Genomic DNA, 12,316 nt, shown 5'->3' with positions numbered 1-12,316 from the left:
TAGCCGAAATGAAGGTACCTAGGTAAGTGCTCGTTTGTGTCCTTTTTGGTTTTGGGGGATTTAGCGTCGACCCACTTGGGATGTGCCTCCGAGATAGAAATGAAGTTCGCCTGCCCTCCTTCTCTTTCCTTTCTCTTTCCTTTCTTTTCAACCATCTTCACAGTCCTTCTTTTTTTCGTTTTTCAACGATAGTCATTCTTTTATTTCCCACTTCAGTCATTCTTTGTCAATCTCGACACTAAATCACCATGCGTTTCTCCATCGCCACCGCTTTCTCCGCCCTCGTGGCTCTTTCTGTTGCCTACACTACTCCCGACTACACCAAGGACCCCAGCGGCAATGCCATCTCCTCCCCTGGTCTGAACGAGATCGTCCCCGAGGGCAAGACCTACACCATCAAGTGGACCCCCACCACCGTTGGCCCCATCTCCCTGGTCCTCCTGCGCGGTCCCTCCACCAACGTCGTTCCCCTCAAGACTCTCGCCGAGTCCATCCCCAACAGCGGCGAGTTCAAGTGGACTCCTGGCTCCGACCTTACGGCCGACACCACCCACTACGGTCTCCTCCTCGTTGTCGAGGGTACCGGCCAGTACCAGTACTCCACCCAGTTCGGTATCTCCGCCGCTGCCGGCTCCGTTTCCATTTCCAGCTCCTCCTCCACCGTCGAGGCCACCGAGACCGAGACCAGCGCCGCTGCCTCCGCCCCCGCTGCCTCTTCTACCGTCATCGAGAGCACCGTGATCACCACCACCATCTGCCCTGAGACTGAGACCACCGCTGCTGCCATCACCTCCGTCCCCAAGGTCATTCCCACCGGTGTCTCCCCCGTCAGCGCCGCCTCCAGCACCCCCCTGAGCTCCGTCCGTCTCACCACCAGCGCCATCCCCACTGGTACCGCCTCTGCTTCTCCTTCGGCCTCCTCCCCTGTTTTCAACAGCGCTGGCCGCAACGCTGCCAGCTTCGGTGTCGTCATGGCCGGTGTCCTCGCCGCTTTCGCCCTCTAAGCGCATTCTCTTAATATAGGATCGCGTGCCGATGGCATTTCTTTCTTTCTACTGTAAGCGCTGAAATAATGTTTGTTATTTTCATGAGGCTTAATTTATTGATATCTTGATATGGGTTTTCTGGATTCTGTCTTTCGGCTGGGTTTCCTCCATACCATGTTTTCTTCTTGTCTGCTATTTTTCTCGCATCTCTCTCAGCTATGGTTGCGTAATGTGAAGTTCATGTCCTTATGTTCCTTCCTCCTTGTAGGCTGGTTGCCTGTAGATCTTAGGGCATTGGTCGAGTTTTCACTCTACAGACTTGTACGCATCTAGCCCAATCTATGTATGTGTGGAGAGAAGGTAGTGTGATCGATAGGCTTGGTACGGGTGGATATCCCTCATTGCTATAAAATTACGTACATAGTTTCGTGGCGACATAATCTGGTAAAATAGGGGCAAAGAGAGGTCTGGCAAACACTGCCTGGGCAAGAACAGCTGCCCAGGTGAGCAAACGCCTACATCTTAGTACAGAAAACAAGTAGCAAACAGCCTAGGGCAGCAAATTGATTGCACTTGAAGATGCGATATAGTCAAGATCCGTTTGTGTATGAGGCAGACAGAAGAACTTGGACCCATCTACTTGCTGACAATAGAAGACATAATGACAAAAAGAAAAAAATATACACTATGACTCTCTTCACAGTCTAATGTAGTCCAGCCGACTTATTTTATTTTATTGTTATTTTGTTTATCAGCTAATATTAAGGAGAAGACTACTCCGTGCATCAATTAATTCGTTTTTTCTAGGCATCAAAGCTACTACCGCCCACGATTCATGCAGGTAGCTTTCTTTAATCCGGTGATATATCATGTCCTAGAGACTATATTTAGTATAAAACTCCCACCGTGAAGATATATATAGCAACCAGTCTCTTATTATCCCTTTGCTATCAATTTTAAGGGCCATACCTCTTTAGCATTTGTAACAGCCAAGTCTCTCTATAACTATAGTAACCCACAATGGACCAAGAGCGCCTTTTCTCCTGGGTTGTTTTCACCACCCTTCTCCTGCTACTCATGGCCTTTTTGAACCATTTGCTCACCCCAATGCTAGCCCTCCTAGCCTTTACAGCCCTCGGTTTCTTAGACGAGCTAGTAAATCGATTCCGCCTGTTCATACAGTTCTGATTTTCTGCTATGGGACCGTACGTCCCCAATTCCAAGCGCTACTTTGGTCGTCAGGTATCAGATTGAACATGACTATCAACACGTTTAGTTAGAATCTCTGATCTTTGACCCGCATTTTGACTCTACTCACGCTCACCAAAAGCACCGAATGTGTCGTCGAGTTGTTCGAAGATATTCGCAGACGGGCATTCAGAAGGTTCGACAGGTGTTTGGACTGGTCGGTCGTTTATCTTACTATGGTCGTGTATTGCTTGGGAAATGCCTGGAGGCTGTCTCGAATGGGATGGTGGGTGGATTGTTGACGTTGGAGGATGATCGCGGTAGACTTCTCGCGAGGATGGTGAATGACTTCCAGTATGGTCTATACGGGCCGGTTGTATACTCGGAATCGAACCTCTCTCTGATATCTCCCTCGGAAGATTTGTTTCCAGTCCCACTCTCAAGGCACCGGACATCTCTCGCTCGATCGTTACTTTCAGCAACTCTGTCAGAAGTTGCGCGGTTTGTTTCGCAATGCGATTATGTGGCCCAAAAGCTATACTGGCATGGATGATACGCATTATTCCAGCCTTGGCCTCGTGCGCAGCTGTAGTGAAAGGTTGACTAGTTGGCAGGATGCAAAGGATGACTCCTGCCGTAAATTGTTGTAGAGAAGCGAAGGATTCGGCGAAATGATGCTTGAAACGGAGGACTGGAATGCGAGATATTCGCAATGCAGCTGCAGTGGCCACTCTCAATGACTCGTGGATTGCGTCTACAACCGAGCGTGAGCAAGAACTGGTGATTTTCTGCTCGAGTAAAGGTCGACAGGCCTGTATCAGAGCTCCCTCGTATGTCAGTTGGAGAGTTGCGGCCTGCAAGATGATCGTTTCTGCCTGGTATTTAGTGCGTTGCGGTAATCCTTCGATTTGCTGTTGGAACTGCTCCAGGCGATCGTCGCAGCTCCAAAACTCGAAATCGAATAACCGAGGAACCCTTTTCCGCCAGCAGGTTAATTGTTCCGCTGAGTCTTGTGAGGCTTCTGCAATTTTCAGAAGGTCCTCTTCTATTGTCTCTTTTCTCAATTGGAGACGACGAAACCTCGAGATAATGTGTCGGATGATGTTGTAGATCTCATATTTCATAGCGAAAAACCCAGCTGTCGTTGTTGGCGTTCCATCACCAGATATCCATTCATTTTTCAGCAGAAGTGGATCAATGACTAGGTCATCTGTGTTTCTGAGCGGATGCAAAGCGATGAGCCCAGTTTCAATAGATGAAGGTCGTCCATAGATGATAGACGCAAAGGTGTCACCGACAATAGCTTGATTCCAACAGCGAGAGCGAATCTCATCCACGACTGGACTTTCACATTGGGTTGATTTTGTATAGAGATGAAGGGCATACGCAGATCTCACACCCATACCAGAGACAGTCCAAGCAATACTTGGCGAGCTATGGTAAACATAATAGCAGGACACCAAGAGGCAAACCTGGACAGCTTCGATTCGGCAGTCGATTGAGATATCGAGTAGATTCCGGCGTATCTCGTTAATCAACCCGTGTATCAACTTCTCTCCGTCAATGTAGTGTTCGCGGAACAATGCGTGTCCAGGCCAACTCTGATCTGGTAGCACAGATTGCAGCCCAATCATAGCCACTGCTAGGACAGCCATGGTAGGACTGAGATCTTGGCGTCTCCACGAGGTCTGGGAAATTATCCTGCGTGCGGTCTGCCGGAATGAGGGTTCATGGAACAGCAAGATGAACCATTGCATTCGATCGAAATAGACGTCGATTAAGGCTAATATCACGGCCTCTGGGGGAAGCTCTACCTCTGTCAAATGCCATAATGAGTTGTCCAACGTAGGAGCTCCGGTATCACCAGGAATAGATGCACCGGTCAGAGTCCGGCCGGCTTCTTCTTCGTTGAAGACTCGCCTGGCGAAGTCAATCGCGGAAGCATTAGCACCAGACTGCGGCTCTTTTAGAGAGCGTTCCGGATAGAAAGTTGAACTCTCTGTAGCATAAGGTATCTCGGCACCTCCAGTGCCATGGATAAAATTAGAATTTTTGTATGTGGCTGGAGCGATTGCTTTGTGTACTCCAGAATGCACATGCAAATCTCTGGCCCCTGTATTTTGTCTGCGAGTTCGTCTCGCTGTGCGCTGGGATGTCTCGCATTTATGTCCAGCGCGAGCACACAGAACACAAGGACGAGAGCTATCGCACTATACAAACGCTATCAGAACCATAGTTTTAAACCAGGGGGGTGTCGTGAAGGGATCTACCTTGAGCTTCTGGCGACGACATCTGTCACATGCTCGCGATATGCGGAGTGTCTTCTGCAACAGACCGGTCTCTTCCTCCATAAGTATAGTAAGGTATTTGTTTGGTTAAACTCATACAAAAGTCGAAATCTGCAGGTTACGTGTCACTAGAGATCACAACGGGGGTTACAACTGGGGTCCCCGCAATTTCGGGGCGGCCGATTAGCCGCGGGGAACCGAGTTTAGCCTACGCCTCCCAAAGCATAGAAATAGAATAGTGGTATCTTGATTGGCTTCATTCTGTGTACGCTAAAATAAATAAATGCTTTTAATTGTATCAAGTTGCAATCAACCCCAAGAGATGCCCACGAGCATTTTGCGCCTGTGAAAGAACAATCTCAGCCGCAGGGTATGTTTGTAGTAGATGTCCAGCCGCTTCCTCGCAAGCATACAAGTTCGACATGGCCTGCCTCCTCACAATGTCATCCGAGACCTTCAGGTCAGGAAGACTTGCCTCCAGAATAATAATCAATATAGTAATAGTGCTTCCAGGGAGAAAATGAAGCATCCTGCAGTCATGCAGCTCATTGAGAATCTCATTGACTTGCGAAGTCAATCCTCTCATTTCCGAGATGAGAGTAGTCTGCAGACCATCTTCTTGACTCGACGCAGCTTGGTGTAGTATGGACATTGCAGTGAGATGGAGGAGATACAGGAATGCCTGGTGAACGAGGAGGACAATCTCCGGAGACTCTGTATGGCAGTCGTGCAAGAGAGATGGGGAGAAATAATGTGCCGGGGCAGGAAGGTTCTGAATCCAGGTCTTGAGAAGCTGTTCGCATTGAGTTATGGCAGCCTGTGATACATTTGATCTGGGTACCATGGAGTATACACAGTCCCCCGATGGTGATGGTGACCAAGCATCTTGATAAAGAAGATTGATGAGAACGCCCACACAATGAGCAAGCTTAATCTCTTGAATGAACAGAAGCATCATTCGCTCTTGGTTTTCCCAGTTGAGCATGGCGGATGATTCTCCCAGCATAATCAGCACAAGATCGTGGTATGGCTCAGAGGAATAGTATCTTGTAGATTCCAGTAGCGACATTGTGACATCGCTGTTTGGGATTCGTAATGGTCGACGGAAGCCGAGGGAGAGGATGCGGTCGCGCACATAGAGACACCACCACAGTCTATGCTTGTGAGAAAAGCTACCTGTCTCTAAACCCGCCAGGAGACCGATGCGCTCTGCTGTTGAATAGGCGATATCGAACCAGTATGTTGGGTCTTTGTGGCCATGTCCACTTCCATGCCACTGCATCATGAGTAATAATGCCTGGATCTGGGTGTATGCGTCGGGTTCGGTCTCAAATTCATAAAGAAGCTGATGATAGAGTCCAAATTAGTCTCGACTTGCCCATGAGGTCTGTCTTCGCCAGATATCTCACCTTGGCTCGCCCAAATAATGTTCTTCGCAATGCTTTCCGTGATGAGAACCCGGCTTTGATGGCAGTTTCCTGCTCAATAAATGCACTGCCAGCCAACATGACCGCTTGATGAAGAAGTGGGCTCGGGAATTGGGATTCATCCTCGACCATGACATTTAATAAAAACCATTGTAAATCAATGACAGGCAGGAGAGGATGGACATATTTAATATAAGCCCCGAGTAACTCATTCCGAAGATCGATGGGAACTATCCTGAGAGCTCCTTTCAACTGCAAATAATCTTTACTTTCTTCAGAGAGATTCGGAAGCCGAGCTTGGAAAGTTCGCTGCAGTTCGAATGGCTGACTGCACTCCCCTAGAATAAGATCTGGGGTCTGTGGTGAGAGCAGCTCATTTATCGTTGTAAGATAGCTGTCCAAGGGATATGTCTGGGGCACATTGTGCGTCAAGTTCATGTGTGGTTGATTAGATATCGGCTTACTCCCCGATGCGATGAACGGCGCAAAGGAACCTAAAAATGTCAGCAATCATGCAAAAACTGGGGGTATATGCTTGGCACATGTTTCTTACCTGAATTATCCCCGCCTCTTTCGAACCGATCTACATCCTCGGCATTGGAAAAGGCCTCCAGAAGGCCGCTTAGAGAAGGCGGCAGATCCATCGGCACACACACTCCGGTCGCTTGCTCCGCTTGCTGCTAAATAGATTAGCGCTAGTGTAACCTCCATATGCAGTTCCTCTCTCGGAACTCGGGGAAATATTTACCTTGATTCTTGGTGACACAGTGAGAATGAAGCCAGTCGACTGTGGCTATCACGTGCACCGAGGTCTGTTTCGCACTAGAGCTTTGATCGTCTGCACTCGATGCACTTTTGTGATCGTTGAGTTATTTATTTCAGTGTTCCTTTCCAGTGTCTTCTTCGCCTGACTATGTTGCTATGTTGTATGTTGTACTGTGTTGGAGGATTTCCCTTAATATGAAGGGGGATACGAGAATCCGCAGCATCCGTGGGGAAACTCGGGGCCCCGCATTTTCGAGGATCCGAAGATTTTGTTGGTGATGATTGGTTGTTCTTTGTCTCAAATTCCAAATCTAGACTATGGGCCGCTGAAACATTGCGGCGAATGGACAATCATCTTCCACCGGAGCCCTGAAGAGGAACTTCCACCGGAGCTTCCGTAACCAATCAAATTGTTCGAGAAATTGTATGCTCATCTACTCCGTACACCAGAAACGACTTGATTCCTTAACCATGAATAGTTTCAAAGCTACGGAGTATTCAGAAGCTTCTTCGAAACAATCCATCATCCAATCCACCATCTACCAAGGCAACGAACCATCCTTATTAACAAACCCACCAGCCTCCCCATCCCTCTCTCCAAGCACAATCCCCAAAATCCCCTTACCAGACTCCAACGGATCCCCAGCCCTCCCCTGCGCACTAACAGCAGCCTCATCCTCACCCCTCAAATTCGACCTCACAAGACCAGGACAGAACGCGAAAACCCGCACACCACGACTCTGCAGCCGCTTATGCATCTGAACAGTAATCATATTCAGCGCCGCCTTGCTCGCACGATACTCGTCCCAAGGCGCAGCATAAATCTGACTACTGGGATCAGTCGCCAGTTTCATTGAGCCCAGACCACTGGACACGTGAATCAGATACGGGTTTTCTGATTTGACGAGGAGGGGAATGAAAGCCTCTGAGACCAGTGTTGCGCCAATAACGTTGGTAGAGAAGATCTGGTTCAGTCTGGCGCGGCCGCTGCTGTTGGGTGCGGCAGAGCCGGCGTTGTTTATTAGGATGTCGAGTCGATTGAATTGTTCGTCGACGGTGGAGACTGCTTGAGCTATGGAGGTGTCGTCTTCTACGTCTAGCTAGAGGAGGGATAGAGTTCCATTGAGCTTTTTGGTTTGGAGTTCAGAGAGAGCTTGTTGGCCCTTCTGGAGGTTGCGGCAGGCCATGATTACATGGTGGTTTGCGTGTGCGGCTAGAACTTGGGTGGTTGCGTAGCCAACTCCTGAATTCGCGCCTGGATAGAGTTAGTTTGTGGGACTGGAGGTTGAACTTATAGTTGGTGGACTACCTGTGATGAGAATGATGGTTTGTTGAGTCATGCTGTTGTAGTTGCTGAGTTGTTTAGTGGGAAAGGTTTAGGTAAAGAGACGGGATTGTGTCGAGTCACTAAGACAAAAGTTTACTACTTCACTATGGGTACCACGGACTTCAAATACTACATGCACTCAATGAGATCTGATACTATATGTCGGATATAAGCCCTCTATCACCGTGAGGCTTTCGGTGTTAAGCCGGAGACCCCGAAGTGCGAGGTATCCATCCATCCATGTATATGTTGATGATGTAATATGAACCACCCTGTCCCACCTTAGCCTGCATCACAGTCTGGGTCTGTCACGAATTAACCAATCACTTCTAAGCATTGTATATCTCAAAGTTCCTTTGCAGGCTAAGCTTTTTGAGACTTCTGGTCCGAGTATTGCCTTCAATGTACGGGGTACGTGTAGACAGTTTCCGCAATTCAGCCACAAGGTAGTAGTAGTGTAGGTGTCTAGGCAGAAATCAAGAGAATTAGGTGCAGAAAACTTTCATATCGGGCTTTGAATTTCCAGTTTTCAAATATATCTTCCAATTTAAAACAAGAATGATGATTCAATACATCGCCAATGGAGGTATCACCGCTGTGCAATCCATACCCAAAAAGAGCGAGAAAAATCAAGATAGTATGTGACGAAGTAAGACAGGGTAATATAATGACAGCGAGAAGAAAAGTATAGATTTTACTTTTGCGGGACCCGACGAGTCTTTTGATGAGGATGAGGACAGGGAGAAATGCAGATAGTTATACACACCCAGCCTAAAGGAAGAGGCACCTTTTGAGTGAACCACATCACTAAAGGAGTATGGACCATCTGCGAGCGGCCATGCCAGTGACCGCTTGTTTGTCTCTCCAGGTAGCAGTAGCACACACAAGAGAGAGGGAGGGATTAAGAGTGTAAGGAAAAGGGGGAAATAACAAGAGAGAACGAAATAATAGTTTCCTTTGATTTTGCAATCAGAAAACTCGTATTAAGGACGTGACCACGATCCTTGCAGTGGAGGCAGCGGACCCCCAGCTACCGACGGCGACCCGGAAGGTGGGCCAGCAACCGCCCGTCCGGCAGGTGCAATGGGTGTTGAAGAATACGGCGGACTTGCAGGCCAAGCAGGTTGGGACTGAACTGAGTCGATCATTCTTCCCTGTGGAGGCCCACCCGCCGAAGTTGGCTGTGTGCCTGAAACGGATCGGGCAGCATCGGCGCCCGACCAAGACGTCGTGGTGCCCGGTTCTGATGCAGGCAGGAGGGTGGGTTGGGCGGAGCGTGGAGAAGACGGTCTTGGTGGTAAGGTGCTCAGGGACATTGTGCGGCCGAGTTGTTCGCGGTAGAAGTCTCGCTCGGAGCGGTAGTGGTCTCGTTGCTGGACGAGGGATCGGAGCTCCTCGCTCTGGCGACGGACTGTTTCTACATTGCGCTGGATCTCATCTTGCTGAGCGGTGAGCCGCTGCTCGAGTTGCATTTCGTTGCGCTTGCGATTGCGGAACCGTCGTGAGGCGTCACTGTTCGCTTTGCGCTTTTCGGCTTGGCTGGAGGAGCCGGATCGCATGTCTAGTACACATGGTATCATTCCCACTGGGAGGGGACCGCCCTGGGGTGTTCCGGCTCGTGTAGGGGCTTCGGATTGGCGTCTTGGGCCTTTTGTTGCGGGGATGGATCGGGTCAGAGGGTCCATTGTCATATACGGAGGTGCAGTGGGATACGATGCGGTGCTATGGGCGAGGGAGACATTTGTAACTGCTGGGGATGCACGGCCAAAGGGACTGAAATTTGAGTGAGACGTGCTAGGACTCGTTTCTTGGGAGTTCGGGTTGGTGACAGGCCCAGGACCGGCGCTGGTTCGCCTGGAATGCAGACTTGTTGTAGAATGCAGTGAAGTAAGCATAGGAGGCTGAGTGCCAGTGAGAGGTGCTATTAGGCGTAGACCCGTCTCTATGGGCAGAGGCGAACTAGTGACAGGCAGACGTGGGCCCATCAACTGTTCGTGAGGAACTAGCGGTGACTGTGCGACACTTGACTGACCAGAAGCCCTGCCGCCCCCGCCCACAAACCGTGCCGAAGGCGATGCTGGGTTCATCAAAGGCCGTGAATGAGATCGAGGAGATAGCGGCTGCGACGCCAATGCATATCCTGAGCGGGTTGTAGGCGAATTTCCTTGAGGGTGAGGTGAGGAAGACGGACCCGGTAGGCTCAGTGGCTCACGGCTGAGTGCGGCTAGGTCAGCCTTTGCCTGTGGATGATTCAAGATGGCATGAACACCAATGGGTCGCGATGACATGGATTCCAGCGGTGGCTCCACAGGGCCATATGGATGCCATGACTGGGGTCGAGGCCGTTGGGGTGGCCGGCGGGCAGGATTTCGGTTGCTTGTAAATGCACGGTCATTGTCACTCGCACGGTCATCTGCTTGAGCCACATCTCTGGACAATGAACCTGCACGTCGAGAATCCTGCGACATAGAAACCAAATCTCCCACGACGGAGTGGGAGTTATGGCATGGCCGGAACCCCCCTCTCTCCTCGTCGCTAGGTTCTCGAGGAGTGTGAGAGAGGGAGGGTGAAGGTGATGGATACCTATCCGAATAGAGTGACAGATTGGGTGAATGTGAGCCCGAATATGGTGCGTTCAACACACTGATTCCTAAGGCAGCCACGATGAATAGGATGATGAGGATATATAGAACAGGAAAGTCGATTCTCTCAATTGAGAATCGAGGAGAAGGTAATCAATATAAGGAAGCTAAGGAAGCTAGAAAAGCTAGGAAAGCTAAGAAAGATGGGGCGGAAAAGATCCGAGGCCCTTAATAATAAAGAAAAGCTAGGAAAAAGAGACCAAAGTGACAAAGTTAAGAAATTAGAAAATGGGGGCAAGCTTAAGAAGAGAGAGAGAGAGAGAGCCGTTGGAATTAGCAGCGGTGAGAGAATGATCCATCACCTGGTCTGGATGGCTCCAAGACAACTTAGTTGTCTCTCTGTCCGACCCAGTCTGGCGGATAGTTGGGCATCTCCTATGGAGACACCCTAGTCTAAGTCTAACCCCCGGAGTATTGGGCTTCTTCCTTTTTTTTATTTTTTTTTTATTATTTTTTCATTTATTCTTCTTTTTACATTTGGGTTTCTTGTTTTTAGTTTTTGATTTAGATTTAGATAACCATTTAGAATAGTAAAAAATATAGAAAAGAAAAAGAAAAGAAAAGAAAAGAAATCACAGAAATAGAAGTAGACATAGAATATATCCAATATGTGCCATATGTCCAATATGTGCAATATGTCATTACATGACTGATATCACCCCCTTATTATACCCAAGTAGGCAATCACCAAATCCAGCTATAGAGTACTATAATATATCGTAAATCACCTAAGTACCCGGGGAAAGCGATCGTCATGCACAGCACGAATCATCGGGAGCTGCAAGTGTGCGCCGTCACCATGGACATGGACAGGGACGAGTGGAGCCTGGAATTTCTTTTTTTCTTTTTGGCTTCTTTTTGGTTTTTATTTCTCTTCCGTTTTTGCCCTTGTTGCCGCTTTTTTGTTCTATAACACTATTTATTTTGTTTTATTTTGTTTTTCTTTCTCATAGAGTCAAGTTAGGAAGGTTTAGGGCTTTGGCGTAGGAGTTAGTGGACGATAGTATGACAATGTGGGAATCTGGAAAGTTCCTTTCTCTACTCCGTACTTAGGTACTCCGTAAAGAGATGACGCATGGTAATATCTGGAAAGTGAAACGAAAAGAATGCCGAACTACGGAGTACTCCTATTATCGGATCTATACCTACTTGGGTATAGTAAGTGAGGCAATCCCTGGTTGTCTGGCCTTGTAAGCCCTGATCCTGTCAATTTCCGAGAGTTTGGTGCTGGGACTAAACTCCATACTCCTTATTCAGTATTAATCTTGATAGTAAAAGGGGTGCAATATAGTTGAAAAACACAAATAAATGAAACAAAAGAACAAAAGGCAGAAAGGAAGAAAGGAAACAAGTTCTCTACGTTGTAATTGTCAAAGTTTATTGAAATACATGTATGTTGTGCAGCGCCAAATCTTCCCCGTGTCCCGGCAAAAGGGGCCGTTGCCGTTGACCGTTAGGGGTAACTGGGACAGTTGCCTAAGAAATAGTCAGTGGGGGAGGGTCTTTAGCTTAAAACACATTTTACGAATAATCGTACAATATATAACTTGATATTTGTCTTTTTTTGACGTCATTGAACAGGGTAACGCAGAGAACAACGAACACACCCGACGTTGGAGAACCCAGAATCAACTTTAATAAAAAAAAATAATCACATCGTTTCACCAATTCGTGTGACATTGATCTAGCCCAC

At 48.3% G+C, this 12,316-nt stretch overlaps 3 protein-coding genes across 3 annotated transcripts; 1 reads left to right on the top strand and 2 right to left on the bottom strand.

Moving 5' to 3' along the window:
• Positions 1-248: 248 nt before the first annotated feature.
• On the top strand, positions 249-1,004 carry PEX2_099840 (GPI anchored serine-threonine rich protein; the record flags this gene model as incomplete). Its single annotated transcript, XM_016747254.1, has 1 exon — positions 249-1,004. One exon carries the CDS (start codon positions 249-251, stop codon positions 1,002-1,004), a length of 756 nt encoding a protein of 251 aa, XP_016601952.1.
• Positions 1,005-2,181: 1,177 nt separating this feature from the next.
• Positions 2,182-7,994, bottom strand: PEX2_099830 (fungal specific transcription factor domain-containing protein; the record flags this gene model as incomplete). The annotated part of the gene is made up of 10 exons (XM_016747253.1): positions 2,182-2,246; positions 2,305-4,173; positions 4,793-5,255; positions 5,304-5,807; positions 5,872-6,383; positions 6,443-6,569; positions 6,713-6,800; positions 7,228-7,754; positions 7,848-7,909; positions 7,964-7,994. 10 exons carry the CDS (start codon positions 7,992-7,994, stop codon positions 2,182-2,184), a joined length of 4,248 nt encoding a protein of 1,415 aa, XP_016601951.1.
• Positions 7,995-8,964: 970 nt separating this feature from the next.
• Positions 8,965-10,449, bottom strand: PEX2_099820 (uncharacterized protein; the record flags this gene model as incomplete). Its single annotated transcript, XM_016747252.1, has 1 exon — positions 8,965-10,449. One exon carries the CDS (start codon positions 10,447-10,449, stop codon positions 8,965-8,967), a length of 1,485 nt encoding a protein of 494 aa, XP_016601950.1.
• Positions 10,450-12,316: the final 1,867 nt, after the last annotated feature.

The sequence above is a fragment of the Penicillium expansum genome (genome assembly GCF_000769745.1).
Source record: "Penicillium expansum strain MD-8 chromosome Unknown contig353, whole genome shotgun sequence".
Lineage (NCBI taxonomy): Eukaryota > Fungi > Ascomycota > Eurotiomycetes > Eurotiales > Aspergillaceae > Penicillium > Penicillium expansum.
The sequence above is the reverse complement of the archived record's forward strand: the minus strand, read 5'-3'. Positions and strand labels throughout refer to the sequence as shown.